This window comes from Rhinopithecus bieti, unplaced genomic scaffold, assembly GCF_001698545.2.
Source record: "Rhinopithecus bieti isolate Rb0 unplaced genomic scaffold, ASM169854v2 scaffold_32081, whole genome shotgun sequence".
In the NCBI taxonomy this organism is placed as follows: Eukaryota; Metazoa; Chordata; class Mammalia; order Primates; family Cercopithecidae; genus Rhinopithecus; species Rhinopithecus bieti.
The window spans coordinates 5720506-5734120 of NW_016814436.1; the positions used below are offsets into that span (position 1 = coordinate 5720506).

The 13615-nt window shown below is 39.7% G+C and overlaps 1 protein-coding gene across 2 annotated transcripts in view; it reads right to left on the reverse strand.

Annotated features, from left to right (window-relative positions):
• Positions 1-13615, reverse strand: part of ATXN10 (ataxin 10) — a 184870-nt gene that overhangs the window by 129366 nt on the left and 41889 nt on the right. For both annotated transcript variants that reach the window (XM_017850797.1, XM_017850798.1), the window contains exon 6: positions 6180-6260. In XM_017850797.1, coding sequence (XP_017706286.1) covers positions 6180-6260 — 81 coding nt within the window. The remainder of the gene's footprint in view (positions 1-6179; positions 6261-13615) is intronic.

Below are 13615 nucleotides of genomic sequence, written 5' to 3' on the forward strand. Positions count from 1 at the left end.
AAAATAACAGATGTTGCCATGGATGTAGTGAAAAAGGAACACACATACAATGCTGGGGGGAATGTAAAATAGTACAACCTTTATGGAAAATAGTATGGGGACTTCTAAAAAAACCAAAAGTAGAACTACCATTCAGTCCAGCAATCCCACTGCTGGGTATCTACCCAAAGGAAAAGACATCTGCATGCATATGTTGATCACAGAACAATTCACAACTGCAAAGATATAGAACCAACCTAAGCACCCATCAACTGATGAATGAACAAAGAAAGAGTGATCTATATATACAATGGAATACTACTCAGCCATAAAAAGAATGAAATAATGTCTTATGCAGCAATGTGGATGGAGCTGGAAGCCCTTTTTTTTTTTTTTTTTTTTTTTTTTCCAGAGACAGGGTCTCACTCTATCACCCAGGCTGGAGTGCAGTAGCGTGATCTCAGCTCGCTGCAACCTCCACCTCCCAGGTTCAAGCGATTCTCATGCCTCAGCCTCCCTGAGTAGCTGGGATTACAGGCATGCGCCACCATGCCCGGCTAATTTTTGTATCTCCAGTAGAGACGGGTTTTCTCCATGTTGGCCAGGCTAGTCTCAAACTCTTGGTCTCAAGTGATCTGACTTCCTCCGCCTCCCAAAGTGCTGGGATTACAGGTATGTGCCTCCACGCCCAGTTGGAGGCCATTATTCTAAGTGAAGAACTCAGAAATGGAAAAATCAAATACCGTATGTTCTCACTTATAAGTGGGAGCTAAGCTATGGGTACGCAAAGACGTACAGAGTAATATAATGGACAATGGAGACCCAGAAGGCGGGAAGTTAGGAGGAGGGTAAGGAATAAAAACTACATATCAGGTATAATATACACTACTCAGGTGACAGATGCACTAAAATCGCCGACTTCACCACTATACAACTCATCCATGTAACCAAAAACCATATGTACCCCCAAAAGCTACTGAAATGTTGTCTATATAAAATAGATAGCCTATCTATCTATCTATATATCTCTCTCTCTATCAAGTAGATCTATCTACATATATATACACACACACACACACACACACACGCACACACACACACACACACACACAAGATTTTCAAGGAATGCTAAGAAAGAGGCCACCTATTCCGTGTGGCCCAAATGCCTGCTCTAAATATATTCCTTTTAAATCGGATTATATAATGTAGCAGTTATTGCTAAGTATAAGAAGTCGGGATCCCTGGCTTCAGGGAATTTGGCACCTAGTTCACTATTATTTGAATAGGTAATGAAATAGAAGAAAATAATTGTATCAGATTTGTGAGTGTTAAGGTATCCACAGATAGTGATGTGGAGAAATTAGAAAGAAAACAGATGGGTTACAACTGAAGAAAAGAATCAAACAATAGTACAGATCCTGAATTAGGGGCAGATCCCAAACGGGCAGTCCTGAGTGAGGATAGGAAGGGTGGGCCCCCAGGTGGTGGAAATCAAAGTTGTTCAGCAGCAACAGGAGACTCCGGTGTCCAAGTGGATGAAGTGCAGGGAGATCTGCAAGTGCTAAAGGGAAGTAGAAGCACACGCTGCCTTCCTTACACAATGACACACAGGCAGCCTCCTCTGGCTCAACTTCTCCCTGGCCCAGCAGATGCCACCTATATAATGCAGCTTTATTATATCGTTAAAAGATGAGAGAGCTAACAATGTGGGTACTGAGTGATTTCAAAGGAAAGAAGGGGGCAAAGTCAGAAAGGAATCTTTAAAATATAAAAGTACTAACTAGGCCGGGCGCGGTGGCTCAAGCCTGTAATCCCAGCACTTTGGGAGGCCGAGACGGGCGGATCACGAGGTCAGGAGATCGAGACTATCCTGGCTAACACAGTGAAACCCCGTCTCTACTAAAAAATACAAAAAACTAGCCGGGCGAGGTGGCGGGCGCCTGTAGTCCCAGCTACTCGGGAGGCTGAGGCAGGAGAATGGCGTGAACCCGGGAGGCGGAGCTTGCAGTGAGCTGAAGTGAGCTGAGATCCGGCCACTGCACTCCAGCCCGGGCGGCAGAGCGAGACTCCATCTCAAAAAAAAAAAAAAGAAAAGAAAAGAAAATATAAAAGAATACAAGTGGTCTAACAAATGCTAGTTACTCATTGACTTATTCACTGTGGTGTGAAAGATGCAAAAGTAGGAAAGACCCAGCTAGAGGGGTTAGAGGCTAGCTGTCTAGAATTATTACACATTGGTGTGAAAGTCTAGCTCCCTTAACCCAGAAATCATCACTCAGGCTGCTTTGACGTCACCAGACACACCCCTCCAAGCAGAGCCATGCTGCCATAATTTTGTCTCTCAATCACTGGCTGTTGTTAGCATTCTATTTCTAATTCTCTCCTGATTAAATACAGTACTTACATAGTCTGCCTTAAAATTATGATTCCTGTTTTCTGTTTGTTTGTTTTTCATGTGACAAAGTCTCGCTCTGTTGCCCAGGCTGGAGTGCAGTGGAGCAATCTCAGCACACTGCAACCTCCACCTCCCGGGTTAAAGTGATTCTCCTGGCTCAGCCTCCGAGTAGCTGGAACCATAGGCCTCAGAACTCCAACTTGGAAAATGTCAAGAATAATACCTATTTCACAGCATTTGTGAGGATTAAGTGACAAGGGCTACATGGTGCCTTCTATACATAACATTGATGCTACCTGGAGAAAACGGCAAGGTCATCAGCATAGAAGTAGTAGTTGTTATACTTGTAGTTGCGGTAATAGTAGTAATAGCATGGAAGCAGAAACAGTAATAGCTCACGTTATAGATTAAGGTATTTGCCCTGGGTTACAGAGGTACTGAGGTGGTATTTGAACTCTTTCTGATACCAAAGTCAATTATCCTGCAACATGTTTACGGGGGTGATCATTACATGCCAGGCACTGAGAGTTTTATACATATTTCAATCAGTTGTCACAACAATTTCATGGAGTAGCTACTATTACTATCCTCATTAACCTATCCAAAGTAGTAAGTGGCAGCACTAGCATCTGTCCTTAACTACTATGCTGTACATACACATTATAAACCTGAAAACTACACAAGCTGTTTACCATGACCAGCTAGTCCAATTTGTTAATAATCACTCCAATTCAACTGGAAAGGAGACCAGACAAGTACGTAAATGTAGGCTCTCATTTTTGCTGAAACATGTCACGTGAATTGATAAGAGTCTATATCCAAAATGTCCCCACCAAGTAATCTGCACAAATAGACTACAGCCTCTGGGTGAAGAAGTCAACTAATTTTGACAACAATGAAAAGAACTAGTACAAGAAAAAAGCTTAAGAATTTACACAGCACTTTCACTCTTGTACATAAGGACGCATGGTTATTACTCTCACGGTGAGGACAGGGACTGTGTCTCTGTAATGTTCACATGCACTCACTTGCCCTCTCACGTCCCACTATGGGATAACACAGCAAGAAAGCCCTCACCAAATGCTAGGGCCATGTTCTTGGACTTCCCAGCCTCAGACTGTTAGAAATACATTTCTTTTCTTTATAAATTAGCCACTCTCCAGTACTCTGTTATGGCAGCAGAAAACAAATTAAGACAGTGGATGCACCATTTACATTCCCACCAGTGGGAAATAAACAGTGCACAAGGGTTCTAATTTCTCCATATCCTTGCCCAAACTTCTTCTTTTCAGTTTGTTGATAGTAGCCATCCTAATATCTATCAAGTGGTATCTCATTGTAGTTTATTGTTAATCAGTACAGAGTTTCTGACATACAAAATGAAAAAGTTCTAGAGGTTGGCTGCACAACAATATGAACATACTTAACACCATTGCACCGTACATTAAAAAATGGTTACAATGATAGTCTGGCATGGTGACCCACACCTGTACTCCCAGCTACTGGGGAGGCTGAGGTGGGAGGACTGTTTGAGTCCAGGAGTTTGAGGCTGTAGTGCACCATGATCACACTTGTGAGCAGCCACTGCACTCTAGCCTGGGCAACACACAGCAAGACCCTGTCTTATACCTTTTCCAAAAAAAAAAAAAAAAAAAAAGAAAGAAATGGTTACAGTAGTAAACTTTATATTATGTATGATTTACTACAATTTTTTGACAAAGGCTATTGTCAAAATCTAGTCAAAGATTCCATAGGGTAAACTAGGGCTGTGACAAAAAAGAGAATAAGTACATAAGACTTTGGGATGGTACAACTGATAAGGTTTACTGACCAGTATGAACTGAAAAGGTAAAGTGGAGAAGGTGAGTTTAACCTTGAGGTTTCCAACTTACTAGACAATATTACATTAATCAGTATACTAGCTGAACACTTTACTGAGTAAGAATATTCATTCATTCACTCATGCTTTCACTGAAACACTTTTTTTCTTTTTGAACACACGCTATGTGCCAACCACTGACTGGAAATGTGGAAAGAAGAATAAGGAGGGATGAATCCTCGCCCTCAGGGCGCCAACAATCTAATGGAAATGTTCTACAGTAACAAGCAGGTATGTGACATGACATGATGAATGAATGATGCGATGAAATGACAGCTCATCTCCTCCAGAAGAAAAATAAAGCAAGGGCAAGGGGAGGTGGCAACTGAGCAGAACCTTGAATGAAGTAAGGATGCACCTGATACAACTTTATCAATAAAAATAGAACATTTTAGTCTACCATCTCCATGTAGTTATGTAAGGAATCATTTAAAAATAGATAATTTAGATAGACTATGGAAAATACCAGCTTGAATATTAAAAATACAATTAAACTGTGCATTCTTCTTGTATTCAGGTGCTCCTTACTGCAAAAAAACTTGCCAATTTTTAGCACTGTATATTGTATTATTTCTTTCAGGTCAAAAAACTACAAATACTTCTCTATCTGTAATGGGGGTATACATACAGGGAAAGGAGCACTGGAATTGGACTTATAAACCTGGTATTTCTTTTTTTTTTTTTGAGACAGAGTCTTGCTCTGTCACCCAAACTGGAGTGCACTGGCCAGATCTCAGCTCACTGCAAGCTCCGCCTCCCGGATTCACGCCATTCTCCTGCCTCAGCCTCCCGAGTAGCTGGGACTACAGGCGCCCGCCACCTCGCCCGGCTAGTTTTTTGTATTTTTTAGTAGAGACGGGGTTTCACCGTGTTAGCCAGGATGGTCTCGATCTCCTGACCTTGTGATCCGCCCGCCTCGGCCTCCCAAAGTGCTGGGATTACAGGCTTGAGCCACTGCGCCCGGCCTAAACCTGGTATTTCATATGACTTTAAAAGCATAAGCTTTTCCTTTTTGTTAAAGATATTAAAGAAGAAAAATGACCTAATTAATAAAAGACTACAAAAGTATACAAAGCTTAACTACTGAAACCTAAATAAGTAAAAGTCCAAAACCACTAAAACTCGTGACTACAATCAAAAGATTAACAACTTTAAGAAATTTTATCATTAGATCTGTAGTTTCTGAATTTACTTTGTTATTTTCCTAAGGCAACATTTCTACTAAGGTTAGGAAAAATATATGCTATTGAAATGAAAAGTGTACTGCAAATTATTTATTCAATACCCTTAATTTGCAAGTCAAGAAACTGAATCCCTTGTACCTTACCATAGAGGTTTAGGGGAAAAAAAAATACACACACACACACACACACACACACACGAAACTGAATCCCAACAAGGTCACATGAAGAACTATAATCATAGCAAGGCACAGGGCCAGTGTCTTAGAACTCCTAGGTCACTGCTTTTCCTACTACATTAGCTATAACATTGTGGACAGGTGTCAATTTTATTTTAGTCCGAATTATCCATCAGAAACCTATAAACCTAGCAGAGGGTATCACAAATAATAACACCCATGACCTAAACAAATGAGTACACCTCAAATATTCAACTGTAATACACAGCTACATAAATTACTATTCTAAAATCCAGGCACATGCATAAGATTTTGTTCTTAACGTTTTTCTTAATATGCATTTACTGAATAATGGCACCAACCTGGATCCTGCTACCCTCCATAAATCACTGCCTATTGTGGCTAAGCTGTAATGTTAACCAACCAATTTAAAACCATTACCAACACAGAAACATGCATTTAGAGATTCTATGCCAACTCAGAAACCACACAGCTTTTCAGTCACATGCACAGAATACTCTATATGGAATGCTAAATACTGAAAATCATGCTGGCTAGGGGGTTACCTTTCTTGATTGTTCAGTTTGGGAAACATGGCTTGTACCAATTCCGGGCTTTTCAGAAAGAGGTCTGTAATAATCAAGAACCTAGGGAAAAAAGAGGAGGAAAGTTTGGTTACTTGAAACAAAGTAAAAGAGATATGACATGCCCTTATCTACTTTATAAGCACAGCTTACACACAAAAGCATTTCTTTTCAGTGAATTTTTGATTTGCTGTAATCTTAAATGTTTTAAAAGGTTCACATACTATTACTCTATTAGCAGCTAAAAGGAAAAAAAAATCCTAAAAAAATTTTTCTCCAATTTTACTTCTGAAAGCTTTATTGAAATAATTTAAATTGATTTAACAGGAAGACATGGGCTACTATAGCTTTTATCTAAGTTGAGAAGGAAAAATTCTTCATTTAGTAACAAGATCAGGTATAAACAAAAAACATACTGAATTGTTTTAGTCAGAAGCTAACTGCTACAATGAACCAGAGAAAGACTTGTCACACTTCCATTACTGGCTTGATTATTCACTCTTTAAGAATTCTCAGGTTACCAAGAAAACATCCTCATTGTCAAGCAATGCACTCATCTAAACTTAGAGATCAACTTAGGGAAACCCCAAGGCAAAGATTATAGGCATAGTTCTTCAAAGCACCCCTGTGACAACTGAAAACATTCAACAGTATTATTAATTAATTCTGAATTATATTTACCAGAAGGCATCTGGGGAAAAGACTTAAGAACTAGGGAATATACTGTTTATAACCAGGTTATAGTAATAAAAATTGACTGTAAGCATTAAATATACTGACACATAGTTTAATCACTTAACAAACACAATACAATAAAACTATATTCAATGTGATAACCAAACGAAGCATATTAACTACTACAATACATTGTCATTTCACATAAAAGCAAAATTCAAATACATACTCTATTTCCTCTATAGCATTTAAAACAGCTGATCAACACTCTGATGTAAAATATTCCTAACAATAATGGCTAATATTTGGAATTCTCAAACAGTATTCCTATCACTCTGGGCAGGTCAATAGAAATCCATGCATTCCAAGCTGGATACACAGACTAAACTGAGATCTTAACGCTCATTAATAATTCAGGTACTTAGCATTCAAAGTATTTCCCCACAGGAATATCAAAACACAATATTCCAAGTCACAAGCTATAGTTCCAAATATATTCTCCAAACAATAAAGACTCATATTTAGACAGATAATTTACAGAAGAACATGTTAAGTGCTGACAGACACACATTAAGGATTATATAATAGAAACAAATGTATCTAACCAACAGGCTAGGGGCAAGAGGCGGTGATGGACGGGGGCAAGAAGATCAAAGAGGCTAGAGGAGGTATTTTGGCAATCCCTAGAAGAAGGAAAAGAAGACAGCATTTAAATTAGCGGCGGAAGAAAGGACTTAGAAAAACAGCAAGAAGGAAAGAACAGCAGTGTGTTGGGGAACTATAAGTAATAAAATACTATTACAGCTTCAAAAGGAAATCAGGACCCAAAAGTGTGGGTCTTCAGTGTCTCAGGTGAAGAAAGTTGCCTCAACTAAGGTTGGAGTTGATTGAAGACTGATACGATAACTACACATTCTTTCATAATGTTGGTAATTACTGCTCTTTTTCTTTATTCTTGATCAATTTTGTTGCTTAAAGATCAACTTTTGCCTTTGTGAATTTTTCCTACTGTTTTTGTCTTATGTTTCATCGATTTCTGCCTTCATCTTTTATTTCCTTCTTTCTGACTTATTCAGGACTTACTATGCTCTTCTTTTTCTATCCTCTAAAAGTAAAACTGTGGGTCACTGATTTCAAACCTTTCTTTGTTAACAGAAACATTCAAGGCCAGTGGCTCACACCTTGTAATCCTAGTACTTGGGAGAATGAGATGGGTGGATTACTTGAGGCCAAGAGTTTGAGACCAGCCTAGCCAACATAGCGTAGTGAAACCCCATCTCTACCAAAAACACACAAAAAATAGTTGGACGTGGTAGTGCATGCCTGTAATCCCAGCTACTCAGGAGGCTGAGGTATGAGAATCTCTTGAACACAGGAGGCAGAGGTTGCAGTGAGCCAAGATCATGCCACTGCACTCCATGCACTCCAGCATGGGCGACAGAGCAAGATTCTGTCTCAAAAAAAGGAAGCATTCAAAGCAATAAAGTCTCCTCTAAGCGCTGCTTTCATTTTGTTGTTGTCTTTTAAGACACGGGGTCTCGCTCTGTCACCCTAGCTGGAGTGCAGTTGTGCGATCATAGCTCACTGCACCCTCAAACTTCTACGTTCAAATAATTCTCCCACCTCAGTCTCCCAAGTAGATAGGACCACACACATGTGCCACCATACCCAGCTTTTTTTATTTTTATTTTTTTGGTAGAGACAATGCCTTACTATGTTGCCCTGACTGGTCTTGAACTCCTGGCCTCAAGCTATCCTCCCTTCTCAGACTCCCAAAGTGCTGGGATTACAGGCATGAGCCACCACACTTGGCTGCTTTTGCTTTATCCCACAAAACTTGATACTTCAGTTCAAAATATTTTCTAATTTGCCTGTGATTTCTTCTTTGACAAATCAATCAGATGTGTTAATTTCCAAAAGTCTGGAATTTTTCTAGAAATCATCTTATGTGCAAGAGAATGTACTCTATGATTTCAATCCCTTACACATTTACTGAGACTTTTCTACAGCCCAACCTACTGTCTAACTTGGTGAACATGACACATGCAGGTGAAAATAAAGTGGAGTTTGGAAGTGCTGAGGGAAGGTCTATAAATATCACTCAGGTGAAGGTGGCCACCTACGACAGTACTACCGAGATCATCTGTATCAGGGGTGTCCAATCTTTTGGCTTCCCTGGACCATGCTGGAAGAAGAACTGTCTTGGGGCACAGATAAAATACGCTAACACTAACAATAGCTGATGAGCTTAACAACAACAACAAAATAACAAAAACAACTCATGTTATAAGAAAGTTCAGGAATGTGTGTTGGGCCGCATTCAAAGCCATCCTGGGCCGCATGCGGCCCGCAGGTTGGACAAGCTTGATCCGTATCATCATGTTTATATAATGTATAAAACATCAGTCTATACTGATATTTGTCTATGAGTTCTGCCCATGGCTGAAAAGCAGGTATTAAAATCTCCAACTATCGCTTCTGCTTCTGGGCATACTGGAATAACAATTTACCCTCTACCTTAAACAACATAAAATCAGACGATATAGATAAACAGTTCTTCAATAGTGGGAAACAGACTGGGTCTGCTTCACTTTGAAAATTTTCTTCTTGAAAAACCAAAAAACTCCTAATAAATGCTCAATAAATGTGATTTGATCAATAGGTTTATAAAATCCTTAAGGACTTAAAATAGTAGAACTGAGACATAGTAAAGGAAAGACTAAGTTCTGCATGCTGGAATATGTGTTTAGGAAGCAAAAGTTGAAGTAAAAAAGTTGTCCATGGATGGAGTAGTAAGGGTACAGGGATTAGGGCAAGGACGGAGGAAAAGGGGAGACAGGTCTCAGCCACGACAGTGCTCTGTTGCTGGGACCACCAGCATCATCTGAAACAAAAATGAGAGTGAATCCACACTGCAACATTTAAACCAACATAAATTCCAAGTAAATCAAACACTTAAATAAATAAATTGAAATGATATACTAGAGGAAAGTCTTGGTAGAGGAAAGGCCTTTACAGCTATTATCAAAACTCTGGAACACATTTTCTTAAAAGACTGATAAATTCATCTACTAAAAAATAATCAAAAAAAAAATTTTTTTTTTTTTTTGAGACAGTCTCGCTCTGTAGCCCAGGCTGGAGTGCAGTGGCGCAATCTCGGCTCACTGCTAGCTCCGCCTCCCGGGTTCACACCATTCTCCTGCCTCAGCCTCCTGAGTAGCTGGGACTACAGGCGCCCGCCACCACACCCGGCCGATTTTTTGTATTTTTAGTAGAAACGAGGTTTCACCGTGTTAGCCAGGTTGTTCTCGATCTCCTGACCTCGTGATCCGCCCGCCTCGGCCTCCCAAAGTGCTAGGATTACAGGCGTGAGCCACCGCGCCCGGCCAAAAATCAAAAACTTTTACATAAAAAAGTACCACATGGCTGGACACAGTGGCTCACGCCTGTATCCCCAGTACTTTGGGAGGCCAAGGTAGAAGGACTGCTTAAGGTCAGGACTTCAAGACCAGCCTGAGCAACATAGTGAGACCCCATCTCTACAAAATAAAAACTAAATCAGCCAGGTGTGGTGGTATGCACCTGTGATCCCAGCTTCTCAGTGGGCTGAAGTGGGAAGATCACTTGAGTCTGGGAGATTGAGGCTTCAGTGAGCCATGATTGCACCACTGCACTCCAGCCTGAGTGACAGAGACTCTGTCTCAAAAAACTAAAGAATAAAGTACCACAAACAAAGTCAAAACACAAAAACAGAAAAATGTAAGTATTTTATTTTATATGAAGGGTGGTATCCCTAATCTAGAAAATACTCCTATACACTGATAAAGATCAACATCCCAAGGGAAAAATAGGTAAAGAAAATTAGAATACACATAAAAGAAAAAAAAAAGGTTCTCCAACTCATAAGAAAAATACAAAATAAAACTGTGCAAGAAGGTCAGTTTACACCTTGGCAGAACTGGCAAATCCAACCCTTGCTAACACTATTAGCAATGATGTGGGACAGGGGAGTTGACACTGGCACAACAGCTATGAAGGACAACCTGGTTTGTTAAAATTGTAACAGCACATTCCGTTTGACCCAATAATTGCACTTACGAATTTATTCTACAATCATACTTGTCCACATGCAATATGACATGTGCAACCAAGGCTATTCATGGCAGTACTTTCTAGTCATGAAAAAATGGAAACAATCGGAATGCCCATGGAGAGGAGAATGATGAAATAAATCCTGGTACATTCATACAATGAAAGATCTTAAATTGAGGAAGGTCTTTATACAGGAATGTGGAAAAATCTCAGAAATGCACTATTTAGTGAAAAAAGCAAAAAGGCCAACAGTGTGGGGAGAACTAGGGGGTGTGGTTGGAGGAACTAGGTAGATGGCTGGGGGGAAACTATGCATTTTGATACTTGAACCACATACTGTCTATCAAAAAATTCAGTTTGTAATGTAAGAAATATATACAGGCAAAGTAAGCTCACACTTAGTTCTATTTAATAACCATTCTGCTAAAGAGTGACAGTATTTCTATATCTTGGTGGAAGCACCATTCAGATGAACCTGGCTCCTCAGGCTTCAAGGACAAGGAACGGTCATGTAGGAGAACTCAGCTAAGTTCTCCTAAGGAACTCCTCAGTTTAATCTTGAAATTCATCATTTAAATGTCATTACAGAAAAGCTAACATTTACTAATCACATTGTTGATGCCAAAGCACTAACTACACTTTACATCATTCTCCACACTTGCTAAAAAACAAAATGCATGAAGGTCTCTCCTCTCATCTTTTTCTTTCTCATTGATTATTGATTTTAAAGTAGGTGAACAGTTGCAGGCAGAGCCAACAGACAATGAAAGGCAAACTCCTCACTGGTAGACAGAGACAGTCCTAAAGGCAGGTGGGTTCAGGGAAATTTTTTTTTAATGAAGGTCATTTATTATCCATATCCATACATGCATACAAAGGCGATGCTATACTCAACATGAGTAAAATAGATTTCATTCAGTTCAGAAACCTAGAAAATGTTTTTATACCTCATAAACAAATTTTGATTTAAATGTGCTATGGAAAATAAATGCCACTCTCCTTTGTTGTAAGATCTGGTTAATGTAACCCACAGTCGCTTAACACAGCAAATCTGGACAAAGCTTGCAAAGCTGCTCTAGAAAATAACCTCCCTTCTCCTGTTAAACAGTTAAGTAACATTTCCAATGGGTTAAATGTGAGTAGCATTAAATTAGAAAAATATCAGTCCACTGATTCAATGGCGATGCATCCTCTACTATAAGAAAATGAGTTATAATCTGAAAAATATATAAATAGATTTTCTGAATCTACATGTGCCAGGCACTGGGGAAAACGCATTACACACATGCACATCCCAGCCACCCTTCCTTTAGTGTTGTCCTCTAAGGGAGGCAGTAGGTGTAAAGATTAAGAGCACAAATTTTAGTCTCAGAAAGAGCTGGGTTTGAGTCTCAGTCCAACACTCATTGGCAGAGTGACACTGGCTAAGCTGTCTACCCTTCAGTATCAAGGAATTCTGCTTCTCCTGTTTCCGGTAATAATGCATCAGAATTCAACTCCAACAAAAATCAGAGAAATTAAACTATATTTACCTCCTGAAGCAGAAGCAGATGATGAAAAGGACAAGCATTCGCCAAACATTGACAGTTCTTGTGGCTATCTGCCACTTTTTCCCCTGTTCAGCAGCCCCTTTTTTCCTCCTTTGGAAAACAAGAATTCTTCTTCCTTCAAGAATGAGCCCAAACCTGACAGCCTGTGACCCCAGGGGAGGGCATGTGACTGCACACCCCAACAAACAGCACTGCCCCAGGGATGACAGTGCGACCCAAAAAGAGACACTTGCATGCCTCACAAACATCCATCTGGTTATTACCTCTTTGTTTCTGATTCCCAAACTTCTCAATACACTTGCCAGTCAATGTTTACAGGAGAAACTTTTTTTTATATTCTAAAGTATTCCAGACAACATTTCACAAAAAGATGTACACATACACACAAACTCACGAGATGCATTCCATACATTGTTGGTAAAAAGTCAGAACTGTGTACAGACATTTAAGAAGCACTTCTGGCATAATGGTGGCATTAAGAGGCTCCATGTTCCCGCATACAAAGCCAACTGTCTGCTGACAACTATACTAATTCTATGGCAATCAGAAAGAAAGGTTTTAAGCAGTACACATCCCTAACATGATAGTCTGTTACATATACAGGCGCTTTACCAAGTTTGGGTTTTTTTTTAATTAAGCATTTTTATTTTGAGATCATTGCAGATACACACGAAGTTTTACAAAATACAAGAGAGACTCTGTGTACCCTCACCCAGTTTTCCCCAACGGTAACATCTGTAAAACTATAGTATGTGACAACCCAGATGCTGACAGTGACACAATATGCGGATCTTACTCAGGTTTCCCAGGTTAACTTGTGCATTTACTCATGAGTAGCTGTGAGCGTGTCTTTAGCTCTATGTAATTTAATAATGTGGGTTCACAGATCCCCTCTCACAGGTAAGATCCAGAATGGTTCGGCACCCCTTTATAGGTATACCCACCTATAACTCAAGCATCCTTCCTCAATCCCTGACAACCACTAATCTGTTCTCCATTTCTATAATTTTGTCATTTCAAGAATGTCATGTAAATGGAATGATACATTATTTAACCTTTGGGGATTCATTGGCTTTTGTTTTTTTAACTCTGCTAAAATTA